General features: G+C 39.3%; 1 protein-coding gene across 1 annotated transcript in view; it reads right to left on the reverse strand.

The window, feature by feature from the left end:
* The window catches only part of LOC118975235 (tubulin-specific chaperone cofactor E-like protein), a 200,603-nt gene that overhangs the window by 5,427 nt on the left and 177,373 nt on the right, over window positions 1–17,803 (reverse strand). Inside the window, exons 22-26 of the mRNA XM_037029070.1 lie at window positions 16,400–16,680; window positions 13,739–13,849; window positions 3,715–3,917; window positions 2,408–2,571; window positions 1,713–1,961 (exon numbers count right to left, since the gene is read on the reverse strand). Of these exons, the coding sequence (XP_036884965.1) occupies window positions 1,713–1,961; window positions 2,408–2,571; window positions 3,715–3,917; window positions 13,739–13,849; window positions 16,400–16,680 (1,008 nt within the window). The remainder of the gene's footprint in view (window positions 1–1,712; window positions 1,962–2,407; window positions 2,572–3,714; window positions 3,918–13,738; window positions 13,850–16,399; window positions 16,681–17,803) is intronic.

Consider the following 17,803-nt stretch of genomic DNA (forward strand, 5'->3'; position numbering starts at 1 on the left):
CCAACCCAAGACACACGTTGGCATATTGAATGAGTTTGAGTCAATGGCAGAAGCAGGAAGGTCATCCTGACTTTCTCCCTGACCCTTTTCACCTGAAACATGTCATAAAACTTTCATGTGAGAGATATTCCCCCACACCACAAGGAAAGGAGCATCCTTATCTTCAAAGGGACTCAGAGAAGACCCTGAAAAAAGAGGCTTGGCAAGTTTCCCAGTTCACTCTAATCATGTCATACTCTGACCTATCATACTGCTCTATGAATGCCCACTCTTCATCTAATCTAGAATAAAGTGCTCAGCTTTAATCATTTCTTTGGGTCTTAATTTCCCTATGAGGGCTCCAGTGTCAGGTAAAACTTGTACTAAATAAATCTGGATGCTTTCTTCTGTTACTCTGTTTCTATTTAATTTTCAGTCTCAGTTAAGAGAACTTCATCCTCCTCAACACAAGGCAATTTCATGTTGCATCCTGGGAGGGTAAGGGGAGGGGAGAGGGAGGGGGAGGGGAGAGGGAGAGGGGAGGAGGGTGAGAGGGAGAGCATCTGGCCCTCTGAATCCAATCATCTCTGAAAGTACTCCCACTTCTGTGATTTGTTTTTGTTATTCTTAACCACCTTGTTTTTTGCATAAGCTACTTTGAATTGGTCACTACCACATTTAACAGAAAAAAAGTTTGATCAGTTATCTGCTTTAAGAACTATTGTATTAGGGTGATGAAAATGTTCTAAAATTAGATTATGATGATGGTTACACTCCTCTTGTAAATTTATTAAAAATTGCTATATTTTTGCCCTGGCTGGTGTAGCTCAGTGGATTGAGTGCGGGCCTGTGAACCAGAGGATCGTGGTTCGATTCCCAGTCAGGGCACATGCCTGGGTTGCAGGCTGGTTCCTTGCAGGCCAACTACCAGCAGGGGACGCACAAAAGGCACCCATACATGGATGTTTCTATCCCTCTCTCCTTCCCCTCTAAATATAAATAAATAAATAAAATATTTAAAAATATAAATAAACACTTTAAAAAAATTGCTATATTTTATACTTAAAACAAGTACATTTTATTTCATATAAATGTGTATGTAATAAAGCTGTTAAAAGAATTATCATTGCTTGAGACAACCAGTGCTTTAAAAAATAAAGATAATTATCATTATTGTTGTTTGATAGTTTTTCTCATTCATTCAGTGGATTTTGTTTCCTAATCACTACATTTCAGAGAATATGCCAGGTGCTGATCATTCAGTGGTAACTAAAAAGAAACTTTTTTATTTTATAGGTTATTATTCTAATTATTTAAAAAATGTAATAGATGTCCTGGTGTCCTTCAATTATTCTCATTACATTCCTTCATTTGTAGATGATCCACATTTCTCTCAAATTGAAATTCAAAGTAGGCACAATAAAATCCTGTCTTCGATGACATTAAGATACATTTGCAGTTAATGCCATATGGACTTGGGGATCTACCTCAAAATTTCAGTGTGACTTTAAGCAAGTTGCTGCTCTCACTAAGCCTAAGCCTTCTCTTCTATAATATGAGGCTTCTAATATCTGCCTTAAAAGTTGTAATAAGAATTTAATAATTTGTGGATGCAAAATGCTGGCCTTGTAGATAGTCAACAAATATTATTTCCTACTCCTCCCTCTAAAAAATGATGTAGACTAACATTGCCCTAAAGGTTCTGAGCCTTTCCTTAATAAGAGGCTACGCACCCTTCTTCAATGATGAAGTAGCGAAGTTTATCATTGCTGTCGCGGGATGGTGTTGCATAGCATTTGTTCAGGGTCAGGATTAGATGTGTGGCATCAGCTCCAACCACAAAGACCCCTACATACAGCACATCTCGAGTCGTCAATACCACTTCACCCTGGCGATAAGGATGTTTATAGGAGGCATTTTTGTAGAGTGCCATCTTGGTGGTAAAGCTGCCTTCTTGAGTTGGAACTGTCAGGTTAATGACACTAAAAGAGAAAAATTATGAAGTGGAGTACCTCACACAATTATATTTATTCAATCACCAACCATTTTTTTTTGAAGCTGAAAATGAAGAGGGAAGGCAAAACAGATAGTAGCAAAGTCTAAGGCTGCACTGTCCAAAATGGTACCCATTGGCCACAGGTGGCAATTTAAATTAAATTAAAAATTCAATTCCTCAACAACTTCAACCACATTTCTTGTGCTCAATGGCCATAGATAGCAATTGTATTCGATAGTACAGATAGAGAACATTTTCATCATTATAGAAAGTTTTACTGAACAGTGCTAGTTTAAGGAAGAAAATAAGAGGCAGAAAATATGAATCATTTTTTCTCAGTGCTTCAAAGGTAAAAGCTGGCCATTTGGACTCTGCTAACCCTAAGTGCCAGCACAAAGATACAGCCAAGTACGCAGCCCGTGTGGTCTCTACCTGAGCATGGGCTTCACAACAGAGTCCAAGGAGATCTTGATGTCCAGCTCATAAGCACATGAGAATTCCACATTGATCGTCCGGTCCCTGGTGATGATGTTGCCGGTATTGTTGGCACTTTCTATCCAGATTGTGTTCTTATACATGATATGAGTGCCGTTGGACTGCAGAGCAAAGGGAGGTCAGATATCATTAACTCTGGGAGTGAGGGTGTGGCTTGCATTTCAAATTCATGCCCTGAAAGTGGAGGAAAGGCTTCCTTTCATACATACCTCAGAGGCTAGTACAATCAGTATGGAGCTAGCCTCAGCATTTCAAAAAAAAATACCCCAACAGCAGTGTATTATAATAAATGTCAATGACACCCTTCAGTCTGATAACTTTGGATGCCCACAGAGGGTGACTTCATGAATTCTAACTACAGCCAGCTCCCAGGTATCTCAGGGAACACAAGCAGGGAACAACAGGAAGGATGACCATCACAAGTTAATACAGTCCTGATTTTATTTATTTATTTATTTATTTATAGAGTGAGAGGGGAGGAGGAATAAAGAGAGGGAGAGAAACATGTGTAAGAGAAACAGATTGGTTGCCTCTTGCATGCCCCCACCAGGGACCTGGCCTGCAACCCAGGCATGTGCCCTGACCAAGAATTGAAGTGGCAACCTTTCACTCTACTGAAAAGGTGCTCAATCCACTGAGCCATGGGAGCCAAGGTCACAAGTCTTCTTGTTAATTCTTAATATTCTTAATTCACAAGATGCACCCACAAACACCTTCTTACTCCTTTTACTGCCTAATATAAGTGTTAATAAAAAACAGATATCAAACACATACGCACACACACACACACACACACGAGGAAGGAACAGGAAGAAGAAAAGGAGCCGGAGCCTTCGCTAGCCTATGAATTAGGTAATCTGACACCAAAAGTTGGTATCTTGCTGTATTTTTCTTAAACAATATCTGGGACACCCTTACCTCCTTAAATAGCTAAATCCAGCTGTATTTGAATGGAAGAACAGTAACGGTAAGAGAGGTAACATGCCCAGCAAAGAGTGACAGCAGGTAGAGCAAACCAAGGAAAGAAGTTTGTCACCTGCTGCACTCTCTCCATTCAATCAACCACTTAGCACTAAATAATTGTTCTCCTTGATGTCTTCCATTTTGTACATACCTTTTGCTGTTTTCCACAGAGGCTATTTCTAACTGGACCATCATGAAGCTGGCTTTAAGGACAGTCACTATGCAAACACCCTGACAGTTACTACCTTTGCCAGGTGCTCTTTCCAGCTTCAGTTTCTCACCTGTACAATATTTCCACAATTCCCTTTGGTGTTGTTGATCTGAAAGGAGATAAAATCTTCCCCTTCGATGCCAGTGCATTGTCTGTCATTGATCCTCACACCCTCTCTCTCAAAGCCAAGCTGGAAGAGTTTGCACTTAGATATGGACACTTCCATCTGGGATGCCTTGCAGGTCACCTCAGCATCAATAATGTCATGTGAGTCTGCAGGAAACAATGATTATGAAAGTCACATGAGTGAGAGTTGCTCTGCTGCACAGATCAAGGTGAAGCACCCATTACAGTTGCCTTTGGAAAAAGCTAATAACCTGCACAAAGGCCATGGCATTTTAACTAGGCTTTGATCAAACCAAATGAGGATATGAGTTCACTCAAAGCAATAACTGGGGCATTGTACAGCCTTCTGTAAAGCTGAAAATACTAATGAAGTGTCTTTTCTTCACAAACCCAGGAATTTCCTTGCAGTTTGGTGTTAGCTATTTTCTGCAAGCTACTTACTGCATCTGGCTCATTGTGACTTATCTCAGAAACCTTCCCCAAGTGAGAGTAGTACTGGCTAAGCCACCCAAAGCCCCAGCCTGTTCCCAGTGAGCACTAAGACCTCTTGTTTTTTGACACAGTGACACACCAATTGTATTCTCTGCGAGTACATGAACACAAGCTATATAAACATGGAGGCATGTTCATCTACTTAGGGGAAACAATCGTACACCACAGGCTGTCTCCTCCTATGCAGCCTTCTGGTCAATTAGGCTTTCACTGTCTAATAATGTTAAATTCAGCGCATCCCATCTGAGTTCCTTGGTTCAGGCGAGGGCGAGGAACTGGGAGGCAAATCAACCCCCTACACAACACCATGGGAGTACTCCCCCTGTAAGAGGATGGTGGTTGGAAAAAGGACCTGGAGTCCTAGTGAGTTACAGATTGCTTCAAATATTTTAGTTGTTTCTTTGGGACTCACCTAAAACTGGGGCCAGATAAAGCTGGCTTTAAATTAGTCTGTTTTTTTTTTTTCCCTAAGCAAATTGTTGTTCTACAGATTATCCACTTTTATTTATTTACTCTAAGTATATTTTATTGTTTATGCTATTACAGTTTTCCCAATTTTTTCCCTGTGCCCCCCTTTCCCAGGTACCCTTTTTCCTTCCAGCAATCCCTCCTCCTTTATGTTCGTGTCCATGGGTCATGCATATACTGGTAAGTTCTTTGGCTTCTCCATTTCCCACACTATTCTTAACATGTCCCTGTCTATTTAGTGCCTACTAATTATGCTTCTTCATCTCTGCATCATTTCCCCCATTCTCCCTCTTCCCCCTCCCAGCGGATACCCCTCCAAATGATCCTTATACCTATGATTCTGTTCCTGTTCTGGTTGTTTGCTTAGTTGGTTTTTGTTTTCATTTTTTTTATTATTTTTAAGATTTTATTTTCTTTTTAGAGAGAGAAGGGAAGGGAGAGAGAAAGAGAAAGAGAGAAACATCAATATGTGGTTGCCTCTCCCATGCCCCCTACTGGGTACCTGGCTCACAACCCAGGCATGTGCCCTGACTGGAAATCAAACCAGCAACCCTTTGATTTGCAGGCTGGCACTCAACTGAGTCACACCAGCCAGGGCTGTTATTTTTTAGATTCAGTTGATATGTTGATAGTTTGTCATTTTAATGTTCATAGTTTTTATCTTCTTCTTTTTCTTAAATAACTTCCTTTAACATTCCATGTAATAAGGGCTTGAACTCCTTTAGCTTTACCTTATCTGGATAGCACTTTATCTGCCCTTACATTCTAAATGATAGCTTTGCTGGATAGAGTCATCTTGGTTGGAGGTCCTTGCTTTTTTATCACTGTGTATATGTCTTGCCAGTCCCTTCTTGCCTGGAACATTTCTTTGGAGAAATCAGCTGAGAATCTTATGGGAACTCCTTTGTAGATAACTATCTGCTTTTCTCTTGCTGCATTTCAGATTCTCTTTATCTTTAGCCCTTAGTATTTTAATTATGATGTGTCTTGGTGTGGTCCTCTTTGGGCCCACATTGTTAGGGACTCTCTGTGCTTCCTGGACTTGCATGCCCATTTCCTTCACCAAATTAGGGAAGTTTTCTTTTGTTGTTTTTTCAAATAGATTGAAAAAATAGAGATCCTTCTCTGAGGATCTCTAAGGCGAGTAAAACAATGTTAGTCAGTGGTACAACCGCTATGGAAAACAGTATGGAATTTTCTCAGAAAACTAAAAATAGATTTGCCTTCTGACCCAGCAATTTCACTGCTAGGATTATAGCCTAAGAGCCGTGAAACGCCAATCCAAAAGAACCTATGCACCCCATGTTTATAGCAGCACAATTTACAATAGCCAAGTGCTGGGAGCAACACAGGTGCCCATCAGTAAATTAGTGTATCAAAAAAACTATGGTACATTTACACAATGGAATATTATGCAGCAGAAAGAAAGAAGGAGCTTCTACCCTTTGTGACAGCATGGATGAAACTGGAAAGCATTATGCTAAGCGAAATAAGCCAGGTGGTGAAAGACAAATACCATATGATCTCACCTTTAACAGGAACCTAAACAACAAAACAAACAGGTGAACAAAATATAACCAAAGACACTGAAATAGAGAACAGGCTGACAGTGTCCATAGGGGAGAGGGGAAGGAATTTCGGGGAATTTCAGGGGAAAGGGGGAAGGGTTTACAGGAACAAGTATAAAAAACACATGGACAAAAACTAGGGGATGGGAATGGGAGGGAGTGGGGGAGGGCTGGGTGGGTGGGCTGGGATGGGAGTAAAAGACAGAAAACTGTACTTGTCAACAATTAAAATATTTTTTTAAATCTTAAAAAAAAAGAAACAAAGTTAGTCAGGTTGATGGAGTCTCAGATATGGCACCAACTTCCTGGCTCCATGGCTTTGTTGGGGGGATGCTCAGAAAAGGGACAATGTCCTCTGCTTGCCCTGATGCAAGACACTTCAGCCTTTCCCAGTATGCCACTGGTGCCCTTTAAGCTGTCACCCTAGCGCTGGCACTCAGAGTGAGTCTGAGTAGTTGAGTCCATGTGTGGGTTCTGTAATAGGCACTGCTTGTGGCTTTAGCAGTTTCTTCCATTGACTCAATCCCCACTGGTTTTTGCAGCCAAATGTTATGGAGACTCATCTTCCTGACACCAGATCTCTGGGCTGGGGGGGTCTGGTGTGGGGTTGGACCTGTACACTCCTCAGATATCCATCCTAAATTTTTATTTATCACACATCGGTGAAAGACCAGCTGTTCCTCATCTGAGCCCCTCCTACCAGTCTCAATTGATGTGGTTTCTTTAATTCCATAGTTGTCAGATTTCCATTCAACTCGATTTCTGATGGTTCTGAGTGATGGTTGTTCTATATTTTACTTGTAACTTTGGTATGGTTGTATAAAGAGGTGAGCCATGTCTGCCTACATTGCCATCTTCTATCCTCTTTTAAATACTACATTTACCTTTAAATAAATATGCCAGTTGTGCTAAGCACCTTACATGTATTTTCTCATTTACTTCTCACAGTACTCCTACAAAGTCAATATTATTCTCATCTTCGTTTTACTAAAAATTGGGTCCTTGCTATTATTGGCACATTTCACAGAAAACTTAGACTTAAATATATTGAATAATTTTCCCAAGACAAACAGCTAATACATGGTAGACTCTATTTTATTTTATTTTTTATTTAATTTTTACTGTATTTTTCCATTTCCATTTAGTTCCTTTTTAACCCCTTCCCCCCTGCAATCACCACACTGTTGTCTGTGTCCGTGAGTCTTTTATCCTTTTTGCTCAATCCCTTCTTCCCCAACCTCCTCCTACTTTAGCTGTAATCCTGCTCTCTATCTATGAGACTCTATTTTGCTTGTTAGTTCAGTTCATTCATTAGATTCCACATATGTTTAAATCCTATGGTATTTGTCTTTCTCTCGCTGGCTTATTTCACTTAACATCTCCAGGTCCATTCATACTGTTGCACAAAATAAGATTTTCTTCTTTTTTATGGATGAGTAGAACTCTATTGGTAAATGTCCCATAGTTCTTTTTTTAAAAGATTTTATTTATTTATCTTTAGAGGGGAAGGGAAGGAGAGAAGGAGAGAAATATCAATGTATAGTTGCCCCTCATGAGTCACCTGTTGGGAACTGGCCTGCAACCCAGGCATGTGCCCTGACCGGGAATCGAACCATGATCGTCTGGTTTGCAGGCCCGTGCTCAATCCACTGAGTTACACCAGCCAGGGCCCATAGGTTCTTTTATCATTCATCTATTGATGGATACTCAGGCTGCTTCCATATCTTGGTGTTTGTAAATATGGCTCCAATGAAGATAGGGGTGCCTATTTTTTTTTTAATTAGTGTTTTGGGTTCCTACAGATACAATCCCAAAGGTGGGATTGCATGGTCAAAAGGCTGATCCATTTTTAATTTTTTGAGGTATCTCCATACTGCTTTCCACAGTGTCTGCATTGATTTTCATTACCACCCCAACATTGCAAAAGGATCCCACTTTCCCCACATGGTTGCCAGTACTTGTTGTTTTTTGATTTATTGATGATAGCCATTCTGACAGGTGTGAGGTGGTATCTCATTGTAGTTTTAATATGCATTTCTCTGATGGATAGTGACATTGAGTATCTTTTCATATGTGTACTGGCTATCTATATTATCTCTTTGGAGAAGTTCTATTCATGTCCTTTGTCAATTTTTTAAATTGGATTGTTTTTGTGGTGCTGAGTTTTGTAAATACTTCATAAATTTTGAGCATTAATCCCTTATTGGATCTATCAGCAAATATGTTCTCCCATTCTGTGGGGTTACCTTTTTATTTTGTTGACAATTTCCTTTGCTGCACAAAAACTTTTTAGTTTCATGTGGTCCTATTTGTTTATTTTTTCTTTTGTTTCCCTTTCCTGGGGAGATAAACCTGATAAAAAATTTCCATGAGCAATGACCAAGATTTTGCAACCTCTATTTTCTTCTAGGATTTTTATGGTTTCTGCTCTAATATTTAAGTCTTTGATCCATTTTGATTAATTCTTGTGTGTGATGTACGAAAGTGGTCTAGTTTCATTTTTCTGCACAGATCTGTCCAATTTTCCCAACAACGCTTATTGAATAAACTATCTTTAGCTCATCGTATGTGTTTGCTTCCTCTGTTGAATATTAATTGACTATAAAAGTGTGAGTGTATTTCTGGGCTGTCTATTCTGTTCCACTGATCTGTGTGTCTGTTTTTATGCCAGTACCAGGCTGTTTTTATTACTATGGCTTTATAGTATAGCTTGATATTAGGTAGTGTGAGTTCTCCAACTTTGTTGTTATTTCTCAGGATCACTATTGCTATGCAAGACCATTTGTGGTTCAATATAAATTTTTGAAATACTGGTTCTAGTTCTGTGAAATATGTCATTGGAATCTTGATGGGAATTGCATTAAATCTATAGATTGCTTTGGGTAGTGCCAGCATTTTAGTGATGTTAATTCTTCCTATCTATGAACATGGTATGTGCTCCTAGTATTTGTATTTTCTTCAATTTTTTTCATGAATGTCTTATAATTGTTTGAGTACAAGTCTTTAACATCAATGGTTAGGTTTATTCCTAAGCATTTTATTCTTTTTGAAGTGATCATGAATGGGACTGTTTTCTTAATTTACCTTCTGATAGCTCCTTATTGGCATATAAAAAGGCAACTAATTTCTGGATATTAGTTTTGTGTACCTGCTACTTTGTTGAATTCACTTTTTGGTTTTAATAGCTTCTTGGTGGAATCTTTGGGTTCTCTATGCACATCATCATGTCATCTGTAAATAAAGAAAGTTTTACTTCTTCCTGTCCAATTTGGATGCATTTTATTTCTTCTTCTTGTCTGATTGCTATGGCTAGGGCTTCTAGTACTATGTTGAATAAAAGGTGAGAGTGGACATCCCTTTCTCATTCGCAATCTTAAGGGGAACACTTGTACATTTTGCCCATTAAGTATGATGCTGGCAGTGAGTTTGTTATATATGGCCTTATTATGTTTAGGTATGTTTCCTCTATTCCCACTTTGCTGAGAGTTTTTATCATAAATGAGTGCTGATTTTATCAAAAGCTTTTTCTGCATCTATTAACATGATTGTGTGGTTTTTATCCTGCATTTTGTTTATGTGGTGAATTTATAGATTTGCAAATGTTGTGCCAACCTTGTATTCCCAGAATAAATCCCAGTTGATTATGGCATATGATCTTTTTGATGCATTACTGTATTAGTTTGCTAATATTTTGGTAAAGATTTTAGCATCTATGTTCATCAGGGATATTGACCTGTAATTTTCTTTCTTTGTAATGTCTGTACCTGGTTTTGGAATTAGGATATGCTGGCCTTATAAAATGAATTTAGGAGCCTTCCCTCCTTTTGTATTTTATGAAAGAGTTTGAGAAGGAGAGGTGTTTGTTAGTTCTTCTTGGGATGTTTGGTAAAATTCACCTGTGGACCCATCCAGTCTAGGGCTTTTGTTTGCCTGGAGCTTTTTGATTATTGCTCCCATTTCATCAGGTATAATCTGTCTATTCAGATTCTCTGATTGTTTCTGATTTACTTTTGGAAGATTGTATATTTCTAGAAATTTATCCATTTCATCCAGGTTGTCCAGTTTGTTGACATATAATTGTTCAAAATATTTTCTGGCAAATTTTTGTATTTTTCTGGTATCAGTTGTTATTTCTCCTCTTTCATTACTGATTTTATTTATTCGGGTCCTTTCTCTTTTTTTCTTGATGAGTCTAAAGAATTTGCTTATCTTGTTTATCTTTTCAAAGAACCATCTCTTGGATGCATTGATCTTTTGTACCATTTTTAAGAAGACTGTATTTTGTTTATTTCTGCTCTGATCTTTATTATTTACTTTCTTCTACTCACTTTGGGCTTTGTATGTTGTTCTTCTTTAAGTTCCTTTAAGTGTGAAGTTAGATCATTTATTTGAGTTTTTCTCGTTTCTTGAGATAGGCCTGTAATGCTATGAATTTCCCTCTTAGGATTGCTTTCCAAGTGTGCCACAGATTTTGGATCGTTTTGTCCTCATTTTCATTTGTTTCAAGGTATCCTTTCATTCCTTCTTTGAGCTCATTGTTAACTCATTCATTGTTTATTAAATTGTTATTTAGCTTCCAAGTCTTTGTGTGTTTTCCAGTGTTCTTCTTGTGACTGACTTCTAGTTCCATAGCATTGTGGTCAAAGAAGATGCCTGGCGTGATTTCAATCTTCTTAAATGTAGTGAATCTTGTTTTGTTTTGTTTTGTTTTGTTTTGTTTTTTTGTCCTAACATGTTATCCTATAAAACATTCCATTTTAAAATTATGCACATTTTGCTGCTTTGGGGTGAAACATTCTGGAGATATCAATAAATTTATTTGGTTTAATGTGTTGTTTAAGGCTACTGTCTCCTTGTTGATTTTCTGTCTGAAAGTTCTATCCATTGAAGTCAACAGACAGTTAAAATTCCAAACTATGGCTGTATTTCTGTCGATCTCTCCCTTTATGTTATCAAAATTTGCTTTACACATTCGGGTGCTCCTATGTTGGGTGTGTAAATGTTTACTAAGGTTATATCCTCTTGTTAGATTGTTCCCATTATCATTATGGAGTGTCCTTCTTTATCTCTCACTATAGCCTTGGTTTTAAAGTCTATTTTGTTGGATATAAGTACTGCTACCCCAGCTTATTTTTCTTTTGCAACTGCATGAAATATCTTTTGCCAACCCTTTACTATTAGTCTGGGTGTATCTTTTGGTCAGAGATGGGTCTCTTGGTGGAAGCAAATATATGGGTCCTGTTTTCTTATTCATTCAGCTACCTTCTATTTTTGGTCATAGCATTTCAGCCGTTTACATTTTAGGTGTTTATAAATAAATACGTATGTAGTGCCATATTATTGTTAGACTGTTTTCTTTTCTTCCTTCTCCTTTTCCTCCTCCTACTTCTCCTACTTTTTCAAGCAAGCCCTTTAACATGTGTTTCAGTACTGGTTTGGTGTTAACTACTTTTTTAGCTTTTACTTGTCTGGGAAGCTCCTTATTTCTCCTTCAATTTTGAATAATAGCCTGTTGGCTTAAGTAGCTTTGGTTTTAAGTTTTTGCTTTTCATCACCTTTGAATATTTCATGCTACTCCCTTCTGGTCTGAAATGTTTTTGTTGAGGAATCAGATGACAGTATAATTGGTGCATCCTTCTAGGTAACTCTCTGTTTTTCTCTTGCAGCTTTTAGGATTCTTTCCTTGTCTTTAAGCCTTGTCATTTTTATGTGTCTCAGTGTAGATGTCTTTGGTTCCAACTTGTTTGGGGCTTTCTGACTTGCCTGGACTTGTGTGTCTTTTTCATTTTTCATTCAGCAGATTATGGAAGCATTTGGTCATTATCTCTTCAAATAAGCTCTTGATCCCTTGACCACTCTCTTCTCCTTCTACCCTCATGTTGTAGACATTACACTTCATGTTGTCCAAAATGTTTCTTAAGCTCTTCCCATTTATTTAAAATTCTTTTCACTTTTAGCTGCTCTGCTCCACCTGGGGACTTTTTTTCCTACCTTGTGTTCCAAAACACTGACTTAATGCTCTTCTTCATCTAACCTACTGTTCATTCCTCCCAGTGTATTATTCATTTCAAATATTGCATTCTTCTGACTGGTCCTTTTTTGTGGTCTTTTTTCATACTGTTGAGTATTCTTATAATCATTACTCTAAAGTTCTGATAAATCCTTTGCCAGCACTTCACCTAGCTCTTCTGGAGAATTCAGTTGTTCTTTCATCTGAAGTCTGTTTCTTTGTCTCCCATTTTGGCTGCTTTGTATTTTCCACCTTAACTGCTAAACTCTTCAGTCACTAAGTCAATCAGTTGTTGATCTAACCAAGCTGTAATCAGCAGCCTCCTGATTAAGCACCATGGGCAGTGGGGGTAGGCAGAGTAATTCCTGTGGGCAGAACTATTGCTTCGCTCCAAGCTGATGCCATCCACAGAGGAGTGCTTTGCCTAAGAGAGATGGCCCCTGCAGTATGGGGAATGACTCAGCATATGGATCCTGGTAGCTGTTCCTTCAGTTCTCTCTCTAAGCCACCAATCCCAGGCTCTCTCAAGTGTCTCTAGTCTACTTTCCTCTCCCTCTGCCAGAGCCCAGGGTAAGTGGCTGCAAGTGAAATTTTGTTCTTTGGCCTTTTAAGGGGCTCTCTGAGTCTCCATCCATCTCTCTCTGGCAGTCAAAATCCTGGCTGCCTTTTACAGGTGGATGTTAATCTGGGTTCCTTTCTGGCTCTGGTGCTGTAGGCTGGGGAGCCCAGCTAGGAATTCAGACCCTACTCTTCTCAGGGGAAATCACTGGGCCACTGAAATATCCCTCCAGCAACTCAGCTACTGCCCACGGGATTCCAGCCAGCCCTCGTACTTCTCCATACTCCCTATCAGACCTATTGCAGTCAAGTGGTTTCTTCTGTCTGTCTTTGGTTATTAGGCTTTTCTCTAGCTAGTGTTTAGTTGGTTATTCTGTATGATTTTTCTATAATTTAGTTGTAACTCCAGATTGGTCCTGGGAGGAGGTTAATGAGCTTCTACTTACTTCTCCATTATCTTAGATCCAATGTCTAAATGAGTTTTAAAGCAACTGCCTTCTTTTACCCCAATTCTTTCATGTTTTTTTAAATCAAACTCATTTTCTGTGAGTCTCAAAGATCAGTTTGAATCTCTCTAATGCTGAATGTCACCTCAGATGAAACTGGCTGATTGCATTTGTGTGCAAACTTGTGTGTTGTAATTTATTGCAGAAAAGGATGTGGCTATGAGGAAATAAACATTAACCTACTTTTGAAGTGGCCAAATTGCTTCTTTGTTCTGATTAAATGATTGTTAAAGCTTTGCTATTTGTGTTTCTAACCTACAATGTGGAGCATAAGGGCTGCAGTCCTGGAGCATTCATACATGGCTGTGGGCCTCTCCCAATGGGCCTGTTTGGGTGGCAGGGGGTGGGGTAGCAAGTGTCACTCACTGTTTCCATAGGGAGGTGGCTCAATGCACCCGCACAGCTCCCCTCCATTGTCTAGCTCACAGGTCCGGTTGGGACAGTCTGCCCCCACACAGGGATCTTCAACCACTCCTGCTAAAAAGGAAAACACACAGAAACATGCACAAGTTGATTGTTACACCAACACACAGTAGCATGTGGTTACACTCTGGATTTGTCACTTTAATGGAACTTGTGATTGTCAGATAGCAGCCACAAATAAACACACACAGCTACCCTCCAGTAAATGATGACACGCTGGTAATTGGGATCTTACCATGGGCCTGGTCCTGCTTCACGCTCTAGTTGCATCATCTCCTCCACCCTCACCACAGCTCTGTGAGCTAAGCCTTGTAACCCCCATTTCACAGCTATGACTCACCTAAGGTCACACACAGGTAAAGCTAAGTGGTGAAGATGGAATGCATAAATAGTTTTAACTGCCCCAGCACACCACAACTACTCCACTCACTACCCTGTGCCTTAGTGTCTTTGCACAGAGTAGGATCCAAATCAGTTACTTCTGTGTCTCCAACACCCAGTCACCTCAGAGAGGTGCTCCATAACTATTTGTCAAGCAAGAAAATTTTAGGGCCAGTAAGGTCCCTTAAACTACAACATCTTAGTCTTTTTGACTCATGGTCCTCCTTCTTCATAAATTTCTACTTAATTTTACAGTAATAAATAAAAACCTATACACAACTCACAAGCATTGATTTAGATTCATGGTAGTATTTTCTCAAAAGACTATTTTTTTTACTTTCTAAGTATTTTACTTTACATTATAAGTAAAATATAAATTTTCGTAGCAGAGGAGTCCACAGACTATCTTCAAGATCAGTCCGAAACCACTAATTGAGACCATTTTCTTTGAGGCACTCACTTCTTAAAAAATCTCTCTCCATTTGTGGATGCAATAATTCTTCTATCCATCATGGTAAATGATGGTGAGAGCTACAGAAACCACAACCGTTCAATCCCAGTGTGAGTCTAAAAGTGAAACAAAAGAGTGGAGCTGCCCCACAGCTCCACATACCTCTCCTGACCCAGCTGCCGTGCCCGCTGCTGAAGAATGAATTGAAATAGGTGGGGGTATGTATAGTGATGGCTTAACATCTCTCAACTCAGGCTCAATTTGGAAGGAAGACTAAAGGAAAGCCATGAGCATCATTTAAATACATTTATTTTTTTAAAGATTTTATTTATTTATCTTTAGAGGGGAAGGGAAGGAGAGAGGGAGAGAAATATCAATGTATGGTTGCCTCTCGTGGGTCCCCCGCTGGGAACTGGCCTGCAACCCAGGCATATGCCCTGACTGGGAATCGAATGGTGATCGTGTGGTTCAAAGGCCCACACTCAATCCATTGAGCTACACTGGCCAGGGCTAAATACACTTATTTTTAAGGTCTTCCTTTTATAAAGACCCTGTCACTTGCCAGTATGTTCAGTTCCTCACACAGTGCTAAGCACATACAAACCCCTCAGCAGGTGTTATGCTTAATTAATACAATATGAAAACAACCAAGAACATAAAAAGAAGGTGTGGAGGCAACAGCCCACAGGAAGAAAAAGATCTCACTTACAAATATGGTGGTCCACCTGCCAATGGGCAAATAAAGTATGCCCTTAAATGGAATTTTTAAGGTTAAAATTAAAAACTAATATTTTTTAAAAAAATTTTAGCCAATTTCTAAAGTTTAAAAAGGTAATTTAAAGAGTCACTTTTTGACACAATGTATTAAAAATTACCAAACAAAGCATTTCCATTGATTTTCAAAGGACTAGTAGTTTAAGAGATTCTGAAATCACTGAATGCATATTTTAATTAACCACATTGTTTTTTGGTTCTGAATTAACTGTATTGTAATATTGTACTTGGTCAGGTTTAATCTTCAAATTTTATGATGTACATGCACAATTTTGGAATGGGCTGGTTTTAATGGAGGCACCTCTACACACATCGGGTTAGTGGATGTGTCACAGTACATGTACATGTTCTGTTGGACATGGTATCATACTATATTAGTGGGACAGTGACCACATATATGTATATGACAAATTTATATGTTTATATACATATTTGCCTCATTTATTTGATTAACATAGTAAGAAAGTGAGCAAATAGAATAATGCATATACACATCAAATGATATTCTTAGTACAGAACAAAAAATAAACCATAGGCATTTATTTTATCACTAATTTAATATATATATTCTCTTTATAAATCCAACCACAGCTTTCTTTCAGCCCAGGCAGATACCAGCAGCTCAATTCCAACTGCACTTGCCATTTGCCACATGCCTTCCCTTTCTGATGGGAGCTCTGACCTGGTGAAGAGCTGAGTTTGGGAGCTGAAATGAATTGGGGGCCCCATACATTGTCCCTCTGTCTCATAAGTTACTGAACTTATCCAGCTCAGAGCACCGCATCTTCCACAGTTGGTGTCTAAATTCCATCACAGGTGAGTGAGGTTCTGTGGACACACCCTCATGGAATCTCTGCTACAGCTCACAACTCTCAACTTTCCAACCCTGGAAGCAGAGCTGTGGAGACCAGCCAGCCCAACAAGACAAAGGAACTCAACCAGCAACACTGTTCCTTTAACTTAGAAAATAATCTGGAGAAATAAAATAATGCTCTTACAGCAATTCTCCTTCTCAATCCACTCAGTGCTGAGGATCCCAAAGGACCGACAGGACTCTCCGTAGGCAGCCAGGGAGCCGCACAGCTGAAACTTCTTGTGGTTGTAGCAGCCATCCAGATAGCAGGATTCATAGAAAGGGAGGGGGTCAAGTAGTCCATAGCAGGGCTGGAAGAAGCCCTTCATGTCCGTGAGCTTCAGGCAGTAGCCATCGCCCTGCATCTTCTGGATGTGCACATTATCACACATGGCGGCATACTGTGAGAACTGCAGCTCGTTGCAACTGGGGGAAAGAAGTCGAGTCAGAATCAGTGAAGCAAAACCAGTACATGGGAAGACCATGCCTGTTACCTCTTTTGCTGACCCAGAAGTCGATTGGCTATGCAACCTTAGGAAAGTTAGGTGATTTCTGTTGTTAATATCACTGGGATAAGTGAGCATAGAATAAAACAATGACTTGGTAGGCAAGTGTCAGACAAAAGATAGATACTGACATAATACCCAATAACCTTTGATATAATGACTGATATAAATGATACAATAATCATTAATAGGTACTGCTATAACAAATAGTAGTAATAATAATAATAATTCCTATAACAGTAATGACAGTGGGTAGAATTAAAGATTGGGAAGGAGGTCCATAGGTTCTAAACCAGTTGCAGTTTAGCTATCAGAGACCAAAAACAACACCTTCACAAGACAAGTGGTATCAGGCTGAAATCATTAACAGAAGAAAGGAAAGAAAAGGAAGCACAAACAGAAACAAGTTTCAGGACAAGCTGAAACTTGCTTATATTTGGAAGCCCCAGGATAGCTTAAATGTCCAAAATTGTCATTTTTCTAATTGTGGGCTGAATAAGTGGCATTTTAGAGAAAGCATCAAATTAGGAATGTTGGAATCTGATCCTAGCTCCTACAAAATCTCCTCATGATCATCCTGCTGCACTAGCCTCTGTTTCACCCAGAAAAGAAAAAGATTGGACCTGATGTTGCCCAAGGTTCTTTCCAGGCCTGGGCCTTGTAGCTCACAGGACTATTTCAGTTTACCTTCAGAAGGGTCAAAAAGGGTATGAAGCTTCATTTCCACATCCAGGTATTTACCTGATATTTGGCATGTTTAAGCACAAGAGAATTGAGCCATTGAACAGGGGGAAAACATGCTGGGAAAGAGAAGCATATCTGTAGATTCAGAAAGGTATGAACTATCATGTAGCAGCCTAGAGAGTCCCTAAATGAAACACCTTTGAAATAACTCATAGAGCTCATTCTAAGTTGGATTGTTAGGGGCCTGATATGACCTTGATGACTTCTGTATCAAAAAAGGCTTTTTTTACTCCAACCAAGCCCTACCGGTACAACCACAGCTGAGCCTTCTGGTAAGAGTCCCAAACAGACAGACCCAG

The sequence above is a fragment of the Sturnira hondurensis genome, unplaced genomic scaffold (genome assembly GCF_014824575.4).
Source record: "Sturnira hondurensis isolate 20B ecotype Veracruz unplaced genomic scaffold, ASM1482457v3 Scaffold0020184, whole genome shotgun sequence".
Lineage (NCBI taxonomy): Eukaryota > Metazoa > Chordata > Mammalia > Chiroptera > Phyllostomidae > Sturnira > Sturnira hondurensis.